The sequence below is a fragment of the Salminus brasiliensis genome, chromosome 18 (assembly GCF_030463535.1).
Source record: "Salminus brasiliensis chromosome 18, fSalBra1.hap2, whole genome shotgun sequence".
In the NCBI taxonomy this organism is placed as follows: Eukaryota; Metazoa; Chordata; class Actinopteri; order Characiformes; family Bryconidae; genus Salminus; species Salminus brasiliensis.
The window spans coordinates 13,674,586-13,688,307 of NC_132895.1; the positions used below are offsets into that span (position 1 = coordinate 13,674,586).

Sequence of the window (13,722 nt, forward strand, 5' to 3'; positions counted from 1 at the left end):
AAGAAAGTAACATTTAAAAAAAATCATGTCAACGTTAGTGCATGGTGCTCTGGTTTCGGTTTGGACAAAGCTTCTCGGTACACAAGTGAATGGTGGTGTAGTATTTTTATTTGAACAACAGGTGGCGTAATAGATCCGTGTTTGAAATGCTTCAAAGCTTCGGACCATTTTGGCTCCAAAAGCCTCGTTCTGCCCATCCCAACTGTACACAGGCCTGAACACTGGACCGCTGGGATCCAGTGGATACAGAGTTCTCAGTGGTACTCTCCAGGCCTGATCCGACTAATCACTGTAGTCCTTGATTGGCTGAACGGGGTGTGTTAGATTTGGGGTGGAGTTGAAACCTGCAGGAAGGTAGCTCTCTGCGAGGAGGGTTGGAGACAACTGTTCTCTAGGTTAAAGTGAACGACTTATCTGAAGAGGTCAGAGTAAAAGCACACCCGTCCCAAAGAAGCATATAAATGATGAGTGTGACTTTGTGTGTGAGAGACAGATCAGTGTCACCTGTGTACTGCTTTATCTAGACCCTCCTCATTTTTGCGGTATTGAGATATTAAAACAGTTTTTAAGTTTCAACCATTTAGGTTTCAACATCATTTTAGCGTTCATAATAAATACCATAAGAACACTGATTACAGCGCAGTTGATGGCATCAGATGAGGCTTTAAAGAGGTTAAGGACGCAGAATCAGACATCACATTCCCATTGAGAAAGATCTGTGGGCCTCATATGACCTCCAACACATCTCTCTCAATGATTTATGATTGTTATGGCATTGAGCTGTTTTCCATCTCAGTGTCACAAAGTCAACTAGCAATCCTAATCCAAAAAAACAAAAAAAACAACTTACATTTATGTGGGTTTATGAACCAAAAGCAATCATAATTATAATCATTTATATGACAATTTCTGTTACTGTCCCTTTAAGGCTGATATGTAAATAACCTCTGTTCTTGTCTACATAGATATTTGTAAATGTGTGGCTTTTTGTGAAATCACACAAATAAAACACTCAAAATGCACAATATCTGATATAGCTTTTGTACATTGTCTGCTAATGTTAAATTCAGCAAATATACAGTAAACCTACAAACATGTCCCTAAACTGGGGACTTTTTTTATTATTTGAAAAATGCAAGATGCATCTAATCAAACCTGGTCTCTCTGATCTACTCTACCAATATTCAGAAACTGATGTCTAAAGAATATGCACCTTCTATCCATTCTTCCCATATACCTTCTTCTAGGCCAGGGTTGTAATAGGTCCAGCTTCAGAAGCCTACCCAGGATTACTGGGCGAGAGGCAGGAATACCCTCTGAACAGGACACCAGTCAATCGCTGGGTACTGCACCCACTCATTCATTCACACTAGGGGCTACTTAGCAAGGACAATCCACCTGTGTTTTTGGGAGGAGGAAGGAAACCAGTGAGTTTACCCCAGTGTTGTAAAATTAGAGATGTGTGACCAGTGCTCTCATCAGAAATATTACCAAAAATACCAAGGGGCAGAGCAGCAAGCCAGTCAAGTAAGAGTTTCCATGAATAGAATAAAACTTATTATGATGGTCTTGAAGGTGGGACAACTACAGGTACTTTGAGGTGGATTTTTGATGGCCAACTTCTGTCAGACTGATGAGGCGGAAATACTCTGCACTACAGAATACTACACAACACAACACACAGCACAATAAAGGCTACTTGGGGCAGTGGTGGCTCAGTAGTTTGAGCACTGAATTACTGATGACAGGGGCCTTAAGCAAGGCTCTTAAACCTCTCTGGTCTGGTCTGGTCTGGTCTGCCATAGTGAAGGCCACTCACCGCTCTGGGCACCTGTGCACACTGTATCACTGAGTGGGTGTGTTCACTGCACAGTTAGACCAAATATCACCAGTGTCCAAGACAAATGTTGAATGTGGAGGTCTTTGTCTGTAGTTTTAGTTTAGGCCAGTTAATTCCCTTAACTAATCAAGGCATATTCTGTTCATAGACATTGGTCTGTGTACACTTTCAGTTCTTCAAATTTAATTCCTCATTGCAACCACACAAGCCATGACATCTTATTAGTCTCACACTGCAAGAAAAAATGATTTACAGAGGATAGATATAAAAAACACGGACCTACACCTACACTTCCCCAAAATCAACCACTAGTTAGTTACTATATATATATATATATATATATATATATATATATATATATATAATGTGTGTGTGTGTGTGTGTGTGTTTGTGGGTCACTGACAGAGTTAAATGTAACACTGGAGACGTGTGTATATATTTCCTCAACAGCCAGTTTTTACACTTGCACCAATTTTACCTTTTTAACTCTAACCTGAGTTAAATTAATCTTACATAGTTTAAACCTGTTGAATTTTGGAAAGTTGGAAAGTTACTCTACTTATCAGCCATCATTCAACACAAATGCATCTAAAAATACACTATTTAGTACAACTTCTGAGCAACTGAAGGCATCCAGAGGGTGATTTCATACCATGAGGATTTAATGCTAGATGTTTATACATAGGTGATGTAGGCTATGTGGGCAACAATATGACTTTGGTATGTCACTGTAGTATAAATAAACACACGGAGGGCTCCAAGAGAAATGACTCGAGGCCAATATTTATTTAAATATTTTTATAATCTGATTGCAGAGAGTAAAAGCAAGTTATTAAAGCTAAGTCCTGTTCTGTGGATGTCTTATATTCAAAGTAGTGGTTTGTGGAATAAAATCACAAGTGCTATTAAAAATCTATCACATGCAAACTTAAACTTTAAAAAGCACAGTCAGTAAAGAAGATATTCTAGATTTGATGGTTTAAATGCTGAGAAGTAATCTATGAAATAAAAAGGCACTGGAATAAATGTTACAGAAATAACAAGATGTGCTTTAGCAAAGCCAACCCACACTATATGTCCAAAGACTTGAAGACACCTGGGTATTAATAGGGAGTTTGTTCTCCTTTGCTGCAGTAACTGCCTCCATTTTTTGGGGAAAGCCTTGGCCTAGTGACCTTAGGTGAATGTACAGCAGCTTGCTATTGAGATTATAAGATATGTGCACAACTGTATGCCTGTGCCAGCAATGGGGAGCCAATAACTTGGCTAAATTCACCAATTCACCAACCGGCTGTCATCTAAATAATAAATGGTTAGTTACTATCCACTGTATTTATGACCACCACAGCATACTCAGTCTTTTGCCCGAACCTTATGGCGTGAACAGAGTTTTCAGTCACATCTGGGTAGATCACTGTGGCATAGCACACGTCATCTTCAGCCGCCTGTAAAAGAGCAGGTTGATTAGAATTTCTCTGCGCTAAAAAAACATTTCTTTTAGTTTTGTACACAGGAATTAATGGAAAAAGAGGATGCAATACCATTTACCTCTTTCTCATCCTTGTTGTCTTCAGGAGCAGAGTCTTCCTCACAACCTTCATTTAAAAAAGACTTTTTAAATATCCCATTTTAGTTATTCTTACTTTATTTTTGTAGTCGTGAAGAAGAAAATTCCTGTTTTACTACATTTACTACATTTCAGTTATTAATATTTTTAGGCACTGTTGGTGTTTTACTACATTTCAGTTATTAATATTTTTAGGCACTGTTGGTGTTTTACTACATTTCAGTTATTAATATTTTTAGGCACTGTTGGTGTTTTATTTAACACTAAAAAAAACAATTAAGAGAAAAAGGTAGCTTCTAACAATATTCATATTCATTGTGTCATTATCTACAACACAGTTTCAGGGTTTACTCTTATTTTACAGTTTTTTCCATTCTTGCTGTTATTTATTTGATCAAAGTAACAATACCTTTCCTTGAGTATGACTACAGGCTATTGTACACAGTCACCCATAAAACAATAAACAATATCCATACTTACTCAAGTTATGCTCAACTCTGGAGCTCTTCTGAGTTGTACACCTGTATAAACAAAGTGGAAAAGGCAAGTAAACACAGATTTCTCAAATAATATTATATTTAGAATATGCTCATATGCGAGGCACCACTGACCTTGTTTTAGGAGAAGCCGTTCTGCTTCTGGTCCCTAAACAAAGCATACAGCATTTGGATTAATTACTGGATGCATGAAATACCTGTACTGAAGAGTTTCTTGTTTTGTGTTAAGCAGTATTCTTAACTGTATAGTAGTGCTGAATGGCATCATACCATTTATAGGCACACTGATGATGCATATTATGCAAAGAAAGGTCAAAGAGAGGAGAGAGAGGCAGCCCACAGCAACCAGTCCAATGATTAAATATGACATCTGTATACCTAAAAAAAAAAAAAAAACTCAGAAGAAAATAATCTTTTGCTTTTCATTTTTTGCTTTTCTTTTTTGTTGTTCTGGACAGTGATGACAAACATCATTATGTATCTCTATTTTGTCCATTTTTAGTTCTCCCCATGGTTTCAACCCTATAGCTTCTAATTACTTGGAAAAATCCATTTATATTTTAATCAATATTAAGAACATTTGGCTTCTTCTGTAAAGTCTCCATTTTGTTGTTGTTGTTGCTCCGTTGTTTGTTGTGTGTGTGTGTGTTTTTTGTTATAGCTTAAAATACTCCATAGACTTTCCAAATGTTTGAAGACACCCCTCCTAATAAATGCATTCAGTTACTTTAGGTTGTACCTATTGCTGACACAGGTGTGCAAATGCACACACACACACAGCTTGTCTAGTCCCTGTTGAGAAGTTCTGCCCATAAAATATGACTCTCTGGAGCAACAAGCATGAACCTATTGGCACTATGTCTGGCCCATGCCAGGCAGGTCATGCTCCCCCCCCACAGCATTGAGCTGAGGAGCATTGAAACTGTGTTCTCTGGAATGATGGTGGTGCTCCAACCAATACTTTTGGGATGAGTTGGGGATAAGGTGGGGTGGTGATTATCCAACATCCTGGCCTCACAAAAAAACCCATGTCATGGAATACAATCAAATTCTTAGTCCCTAATCTAGTAATAAGCCAAGTTAGAAACAGCTACTCCAACAAAATCAGGATAAACTCTTTTTTAATACCCCTGACTTCAGAAGAAATTTTGTAAATCTACAAAATGTAATTTGAGCAAGGATTTACACAGACTTTTGCACTCTGCTAAATTTCAAAGTTCTTTAACCTTGAAAGATGAAATATATCATTTCTAATTGGTGAATATTAATTTAAAAATGTCCTCCAGTAAATGAACATGCTGTGGGAATGGAATAACATGAAACCAGCTGATATTTCAATTCAGTTCAGACATGCTGTAAGCATATAAACTTAATATTTAAGATGCTATTTAGAATTGATAAGGCAAACTTTATGTATTTCTAACTAAAAACATATTGAACACAGCTCTGAAGTTTTGTAAGACCTCGTAAATTAAACCAATGATTTTCCTTAAATGTTTTGGACAGGTGAGGTGGGGAAGGTTGCTATTATTAGTATTATTATTTATAATAATAATAATAAGAAGAAGAATAACTACTTAATTCTACTCAATTAATATATATACATATAATCCAAAATATAAATCAATCTATGTAATTAACCCCAAATATTCTTACTTATTCTCCATACGGTTACTGTTTCACACTGGCTTTCAATGCTTTCCGCTCCATTCGACATAGTACAGAAGATGTTCACCACATTCCAGACTTCAAGCAGCTGTAGAGCTTCAGCACTTAATAGTGCACTTCCGTTCACCTGCTGTTCACACATCCGGCTTTGCGTGACGTTAATGACAGATTTGGTACTGTTAAGGGGGTAGACGTAGAAGGAGCACTGCCAATCAGACGTTGGTGGAGTTATGCATTTGAGATCGATCCTGTCAACAAGAGTCACATCCTTACAGGAGATGCTAAGCTTCTCTTGAGCTGCATCGCCACCTGCTCAAAAAACAAAGAAAAGCTAAGAAGATGTAGGATTACTTCATCATTTTTTTTGTTCTTAAAACTGGTCCTGTTATTTGCTACCCACAGGTTTTACGCTTACCTACACGTAGGGGTTTAACAGTAATAAGGTCTGGTACAACTTTCTGTTCTGAGGTCAGGATTCAGTTCTGGTTTTCATTATTTGATGTGTTAAAAGGCCCTTAAAAGATTGATTTGTGATATGAAAAAGTTTGACCCAAAATAGTGATCTTATAGAACCATGAGCCATAAACAATACAACATTAGATAGGATGCAGCCAGGTGATTAGTTATGAACAAAGACAGTGAATTGTATTAAAGATGGCAAATGAAACACATTCTAAACTACACTACACCATTACATGCACTTTTTTTGTTTTTACATGTTCGATAATCCTAATATAAATTCATATTAATCAATATTAAAGTCAATATTATTATACATATCATATACTATTATATACAGCTTTAGACAAAAATGAAGAGACCACCCCACATTATCAGTTTCTCTGATTTTACTATTTATAGGAAATGTGTTTAGGGAAATTAACATTTGTGTTGTATTTTATAAACCATGGACAGCATTTCTCCTAAATTCCAAATAAAAATGTTGCTATTTAGAGCATTTATTTGCAGAAATGACAACTGCTCAAAAACAACTGCTCAAATAATGCAAAGGAATTATAATAATAATAATAATAATAATAATGCAAAGAAATTCAATATAATTAGCACACAGTGCTAATATTTGAACTTTAAGAGCGTTCAAAAATCACAATGATGAAATAACCATGACTGCCTGTCTTGGCAGGCTCTCCACTAGTCTTTTACAGCTGTTCATGGCTGTTGGGTGACTTTATGCCAGTCATAGTCTGCAAATTCAGGTAACTCAGCTTTGTTTAATGAAATGCCTGTAATGGAATGGCTGCTATACACGTAGAGATGCAAAATTAGCAAAAATTTAAGTGGTCTCTTAATTCTTTCCAGAGCTGTATATAAACAACCTTGTATCTCCAAAATGGCAACTACATCGTAGTAAGAAAAAAAAACGTAAATGGACGTCAGTGTAAAAAGCTTTTATTTCAAATCTTTTTCGAGCATTTCTATTGGTCCATTCATCTGGGCAATTTGACACAATATAAAGGCCAATTGCCAGATTCACCTTAGGGCAAAAAGTGAAAAACAACACAAATGGAGATACAAGGTTTTTGTGAGATATACACACATAAATACAATATGTACACAAATACAATCTATATTGTCTTACAGTAAGGGCAACTCACTTTAAAAAAACAAAAAAACATGACAAATACTAAAGAGAAGGGAAATTCAGTTACCTGCATTCAGCAGCATGACTGCAAATCCCACTGAAAGGTAAAATAATCTTACAGTAAAACTGAGATCAATAAATAACATACACTTACATACATATAATGGATATTCATATTTAATACTTACATAATATGCACTCTTGTGCCCGATGAATCATGACTGGTAACATCAGGGAGAAGACAGCATCTTGTATGTAAACCACCTACCACAGGAACTGAAACAGGATATATGTAAATAAGCCTTAAACTTTGCTTCTGCTATTTTTTATTCAAGCCTAACACATGTCTAGGCCAACTGACCACACATTTTAGGAGTGTAGACTGGAATTAAAGTGTGATGTAAACAACAAAAAAATATATGTTCTTACCTAATCTCATTATGCTGCATTTATACCTTATGATTGATTGGCACTCATAATAGTTTCCTTAGTCGAGCAAACCATAGACCTAAATCATTCATCATGGCCACTACACCTGCCCGCAGGCTTCAGTGAATCAATGTGATTCGCCGAAGTTTTTTGAACCATTTACTTTCTTTATGTGAGCAAATTACATCTAGCCACAATAATATACAGACTGTAATATAAAGACTTTGGTCTCCAACAGACCAACGCAGGTGTATAGGCATCGCAGGAAGTCATGGACCAATAAATATGCTAATAAGAGAAGGAGAACAGACACTATGATCTTCCTTAACATCTTTAGTTCTCAGCAAAAAGATTAAATCTCCCTGTAGGTTTTATACTGCCTCAGAATCCAGTGATGTGATCACTTTACTGAATGACTGTAATCAGTCATGCTCACATTGGTAGACAAACTGCTCATGCATCAAAATATCTGTCCATCCTCATGTGGACAAACATGACCACTGTTGTTGCTTAACAACATGCGTTATCGCCATTATCTCTGCACTGCGGCTTTGGTTTAGTATAGAATTGAGTCTGGTTCTTGAAAATAGACACCAGGTTTATAAATGCACGGATGATTGAATGCGAACTAATGACACCATGCAAAACCACAAACAGCATCTTTCGCAGAACAACCAACACCAAGTAATGCTTCTATATAATAACAGAACCATCAAGTTGTGTTAGTGTTTATTGATTAAATGTTAAAAGGTTCAATAAAATATTCAGAATGACAATAAAAAAAACAACATGAAATAAAACAGTATTTCAAATATAAAAAAAAGAAGTTTTTTCAGCTTTAATAAAATGCATGCAATGTCTTTGGCTTAATTATTTCCTGATGTTGCTGTAGCCGTGTCCTGATGAGAGTCAAGGCTCATGGTTGAAAGGGCATCATCTAGCAAGACAGATGGTGAGTCTTCTTTGGCCAGCAAGTTATTTTTACGCAGGTGACAGGCTTGCTGATATGGAGGACGAATCGGAGGCTGGGTAGGTGGCAAATACTGATACTCCTTACTGGAATCAAGCTGAAATTGAACACACACAGTCACTTGTTAAGTTGGCTATGATTCATTACGGGTTACATTACTTTTAGCAGTAAAGTATCAGTTAAGTTCATTTGGTCAGAGGTGGGTCAGTGTTTAGAGCGCTAGGTTATTGACCACAGGCACTCTGTAGCATGACAGACCCTGCACTCTAACCCCAGCGTTCCAAGCTAGGATATGCAAAGAGAAGAATGAAAAAGCTAGTGGAATATTGGATACTCAGTAGAAACAGTTGATACCTGTAGTGGGTAGGTCCTGTCCGAGTCAAAAGCACTCAAGTCTCCACATGCAAGGAATGGAACGATTATCCTGTTCGGCCCCTCTAACTGGTTAAAATCTACATCTGACAAATCAATAGAAACAATTACTATTGAACATGGCAGAAAATGAGTCTCTGAAAAACATCAGGGGGTCTTTATGCATGGACATTAAATTAACAACAGCTTAATACCCGTCAAGTTACTAGATTAAACTCAAGAATATTATTTTAAAGTCCTTTGACATAGATGTTCTTTTGTATTTTAAACTCCACTAACATTGATGTAGTCAAGCTGGGTCCACCTTTATTGTTTATCCCTTTTAACTCTTTTTTTTTTAACGAGCACTGATTACTGGATTAAGTGTCAAAATCAATAAATTACTTAGTTACTAATGTTACTGATCAATTCGCCTTACGCATTATTTACATTTATTCATATCAGTTATTATTTTGGAATAAGCATGACCGCAGAGAAGAATCTTACCGTACGAGTGATCGAGTAAGGGGTTAGACATGTTGGGGACGTATCCTTCAGGTGGGGAGTAATTCTGGCACACCACAAATGCCTCTTCAGAGAGAAAGCACACAAAAAAAAAAAAATTTCACATATTTCCGTATCAAGTCACATGAATTTAACTCTTCCTTTTGATTTTTTTCATTGACACATGCCAAGAGTAGTTCTCACCGATGCTGGAGTTGCGGCTGCTGCGCGGTTTGGCGCAGGTCACCGAGCTGAAGAAGATTTTAAGCTGAGAGTACAGCAGCGTCACATCCTTCCCTCTGAATATCTACACGTCAACAAAGACATTCAGTTTTAATTTTCACTTGAATGTATTCACCTACCTCTTTAATTACATGCACTTTTTGCTATGAGGAATGTAGACTAATCAGCCATAACATTAGCACCAGATACTGAATAGGAGCTCTGATCATTTGAGGTCAATTCAAAGCGCTAATGTTATGGCTGATCAGAGTATCTGGTGAGATCATTTCACTCTAAGTGTAGACATAAAAATAAATAATAATAATAATAATAATAATAATAAGGAGCTTACCTTTGCCACAAAGTTCCCACCAGGTTTCAGAACATGAGTTGTGATGTTTAGAGCCTTTAAAAGATTATAAAAAATGTAGATAAATCAACAGGAATGGGGTAGGCACAATAAAGTATTCTGAACAATACGTGATCGATTAAGTCAGAGATTACAGTTTCCATGCTCAAAAGCTGGCACCTAATGTGCACCATCTAGAGAGAGGTTAGCAATACATACTGCTAGCAGGAGCTGTGCTTGAATGTACTCATCAACATCATGGAGTCCTGTAACTGCAATTACAAATGATAAGGTTTGCTAATGTTGGCAGTTTGGGAGAACCATCCACCACACAGCAATTTTTCTAACTGCAAATATTTTGTTGAGTCTACTTGACCACATTTTTTTTACAACAGAAAACAATTACATTAACATTTTACTCATGTGGTAAAAGAATATTACAACACAAAGAGGCATTCAAACTACAAGAAGACAAATTATTAAAATAAATTCACCATCCGGAGCTCCATCACACACCACCAAATCTGCAGACTGTCCCTCAAAATGTCTTATAATCTCCTGAGCTGTGGAAATCTACAACACAAGCAATTACAAACTTTACATAACAAATTTTACAAAACAAATGTTGTTTGTTTATTTATTTATTTTTTTTAAGGAATTCCATTTCCAATTCAAAGAATTACCATTTTTCTCCCAATTTTGTGCGGCCAATTAACCCACCCCTTGTAATTGCCCCTAGCACTAGAAATGACACTAGGAGGTTAGCGACTTAACACGTCTCCTCCGATACATGCCAAGTCAGCCACTGCCTTTTTTAATGTGCCGTCCTGGTATTAGGCATTAGGCCAGTACTAAAAGGTAATGTTCATTTGCTCCAATGAGTGCTATTCTATTGGCACTACTTCTCTACAGGAACTAGACAAGCTGTGTGCGTGCATTTGCACACCTGTGTCAGCAATGTGTGCAACTTAAAAGTATCTGACCGCATTCAGTGGAAGGGGTGTCCATAACTGACATATTGGACAAGTAGTGTATCATGGCTGATCAGCTGAGTCAGAGTAAGCAAAAGATCTTGAATTGTCGAACAATTAACAACACTGTTAACAACACTAATGTGTGTGTTTATCTTGGTACTAAAATAGGTAAAGGCAACAGTGTACCTTGGTAATGTCCCCCTGAATCTGGGTGACACCTGGTAGAGGAGCCATAGCTTGCAAGTCCACTGCTACAATCTTCACGTCTTCATTTGACTCTTTTCCTCTATGCGTGACATGGATTACATAAAAAAAAAACAATAATGTATTTCTGTTTTTATGATTACAAATGGAAACACCATTTTCTGACAGGACTTACCGGAGTTTGCGACTCAGAACCTGGCTCCAGCTGCCAGGGGCAGCACACAGGTCCACTGCACGACTCACACCTGCAGAAAAAAAAAAAAAAAAAAAAAAAATCACACCAGTCATACCTATACCATGGCCTTTAAAAAGTACCTTTAAATAATAAACTACAATAGTAACTCCAACACCCTACCTCTTACATTGTACATCAAACTGCACACTATGATTCTTAACTTTCTATTTTTTATTTTGTTTTTCTTTTATTTCCATACACTGATCAACTGCATGATTCATTACAAACAGTGTAATTAGACCGATCTGGTTTAATTAGATGAAGTGCAGCAGACATACATAAATCACTGTATTCAGTACGGGAAAGTATCTGAATAGTAGTTTTTAAGAATCTCTTTCTACTGATGTATTTAGTTTGCGATAACATGTATCGTGAAAAATCTTAAAATATTGTGATCTAGTATTTTCACCATATCGCCAAGCCCTAGTTGCATTTGGGACTGTGGACGTGACAAATAAGCTTTGATTTGATTGTACCTTACATAGCCCCTAAATATGGTATCAATAAAACAACCTGTTAAACATTTGTAACCATTATATATTATATAAACACTGTTTTTAGTCAAATGGGATGTTTCTAAGCTTCTACATATAATTGTTCAACCTTGATACTTATCTTATAAGTGAAGTATCACCCCAATAATATTTCCTAAATAATAATAAATCCTTCCACTTCTAAATATAGCTTGCTTATAAGATAAGATAATCCTTTATTAGTCCCACAGTGGGGAAATTCTCAATAACAGAATAACATTTGTTATTTCAAGCGTGGGAAAAATAAGCCTTGCCTTTAAAAAGGTTGAACTCCTCGTCCAGCTGGAGCAGTTTGAAGGCACTCCTCGCTCTCCAGCCCTCCTCCTTGGCCAGTCTGTAGTATATATCGCGTTTGTCTTTGGAGGAACGACCCATACTTTTTCCTGAAAAAACAATAAACACATAAATAAATAAATTATTTTAAGTTACAGGACTGGATGCTTTCTTAACGTTCCTTCCTAACACGGAGAAAACAGACGTTAAGAGTAAGATAAATCACACACATACAGAAGACAAGAGGCATTACTGGCTAATTCAATTAACTGGCTCTCAACATCGGCCTGGGCCACATGTGTGCTGCGAGCTTAGCTGGGGAGAAGCTAGCTAGCTAACCTTAGCAGCCGCACCTGGGAACGTCCCCTGTCGACACCTAGCTGAAAGTATTAAAGACAAGTAGCACTAAAGGTCTGGCTTGGGAATGTAATGAAAATGTACTTTTTAGAGAATAAAACGACTTCGATATTATTTATTATGACTGCCTACCGTCTGTCTTCCTCTTCTTTTTGGGTTTTACAGCAGACTCGTCACTCCAAAGCCCTTTGCTGCCCCCTATGGAGGAAGGAAGGAGTTCACATAAAAAAAAAACCTGCAGTGTTTCTGCCTTATTCACCCAGAATTCAGGAATTTTCTAAATATCCATTTCCTGCATATATATTATTTTGTGAATTGTTGTAGCTACATGAGTATAAATATTTCTGCAGATAAAAACTGAGAGTGGGCAGAACTAAACTGCTGTGAGCCACATTGACATAACCCATATTGTCAAGCCAGGTTTCATTGAAATAGGGGTTGGATCCCTGCGTGCAGGCTGCCACCTCAACCAGCACTTTTTAAACCAGCCAGCACATCACCCTGCTGCCCGGTGTCAGCCATCACTTCAGTCGGCACATCCTTAAGCAGGTGGTACACCAATCACCACATTTATAGTGTCCGGCGCACAAACCTAAAGCAGTGAATATTACCTGTGTAACCCAGCACAAAAAAAAATATATATATATATATATATATATATAAAATATTAAAAATTCATTGCTTAGGATAGGAACGACTTTTTTCTGCTTCTCACTTATAACCAGACAGCAACCTGAGATAAAAAGGAAGACCACAGGGACATTTACTCTACTATGCAGTCTGATCTGTGGCAAGTCATTCTACTTTACAGGTTCCCACTATAAAGCAGTCTTCTTCTACATGCACAAGGAAACCGTAAAGTATCAGCTTTTGACAAAAATAAACTGGTGACCTCACCCCAACCAACATGAGGACATTGCTATGTTTAAATATATACCCTTTGTGCCAAAAGCATTGCCCTTAAAACAGGACAATCATGAGAAAAACCATGCCATCTGTTCCCAGAGCACATGCCTTATCATGAGGTGAGTGTGTTCCTGCCTGGCACCTAGTGTTTATTCTAGGGTACTGTGGGACCAACAAGGCATTAATACATTTCAACTAAAAGACAATAGAAATAAGTAATCAGCTTTTATTAATAAACCA

At 37.0% G+C, this 13,722-nt stretch overlaps 2 protein-coding genes across 5 annotated transcripts; both read right to left on the minus strand.

Annotated features, from left to right (window-relative positions):
• Positions 1–2,596: 2,596 nt before the first annotated feature.
• On the minus strand, positions 2,597–7,808 carry LOC140539430 (uncharacterized). Of its 3 annotated transcripts, none has more exons than XM_072662140.1 (8): positions 7,364–7,808; positions 7,243–7,272; positions 5,561–5,881; positions 4,175–4,282; positions 4,019–4,052; positions 3,888–3,928; positions 3,389–3,435; positions 2,597–3,285 (listed from the first exon to the last, which is right to left on the minus strand). In XM_072662140.1, the coding sequence occupies exons 1-8, from the start codon at positions 7,404–7,406 to the stop codon at positions 3,154–3,156; spliced, it is 756 nt and encodes a 251-aa protein (XP_072518241.1). In that variant the 5' UTR covers positions 7,407–7,808; the 3' UTR covers positions 2,597–3,153. The 3 variants fall into 3 exon arrangements, with proteins under 3 accessions (XP_072518241.1, XP_072518240.1, XP_072518242.1); XM_072662139.1 differs by having other exon boundaries at positions 5,561–5,884; XM_072662141.1 differs by lacking the exon at positions 4,175–4,282 and having other exon boundaries at positions 5,561–5,884.
• A 513-nt stretch (positions 7,809–8,321) lies between these two features.
• ftsj1 (FtsJ RNA 2'-O-methyltransferase 1) lies at positions 8,322–12,764 on the minus strand. Of its 2 annotated transcripts, none has more exons than XM_072661294.1 (11): positions 12,709–12,764; positions 12,201–12,329; positions 11,354–11,423; positions 11,161–11,260; positions 10,495–10,573; positions 10,220–10,272; positions 10,004–10,057; positions 9,634–9,736; positions 9,433–9,516; positions 8,929–9,032; positions 8,322–8,671 (listed from the first exon to the last, which is right to left on the minus strand). In XM_072661294.1, exons 2-11 carry the CDS (start codon positions 12,319–12,321, stop codon positions 8,471–8,473), a joined length of 969 nt encoding a protein of 322 aa, XP_072517395.1. In that variant the 5' UTR covers positions 12,322–12,329; positions 12,709–12,764; the 3' UTR covers positions 8,322–8,470. The 2 variants fall into 2 exon arrangements, with proteins under 2 accessions (XP_072517395.1, XP_072517394.1); XM_072661293.1 differs by lacking the exon at positions 12,709–12,764 and adding an exon at positions 12,559–12,696.
• Positions 12,765–13,722: the final 958 nt, after the last annotated feature.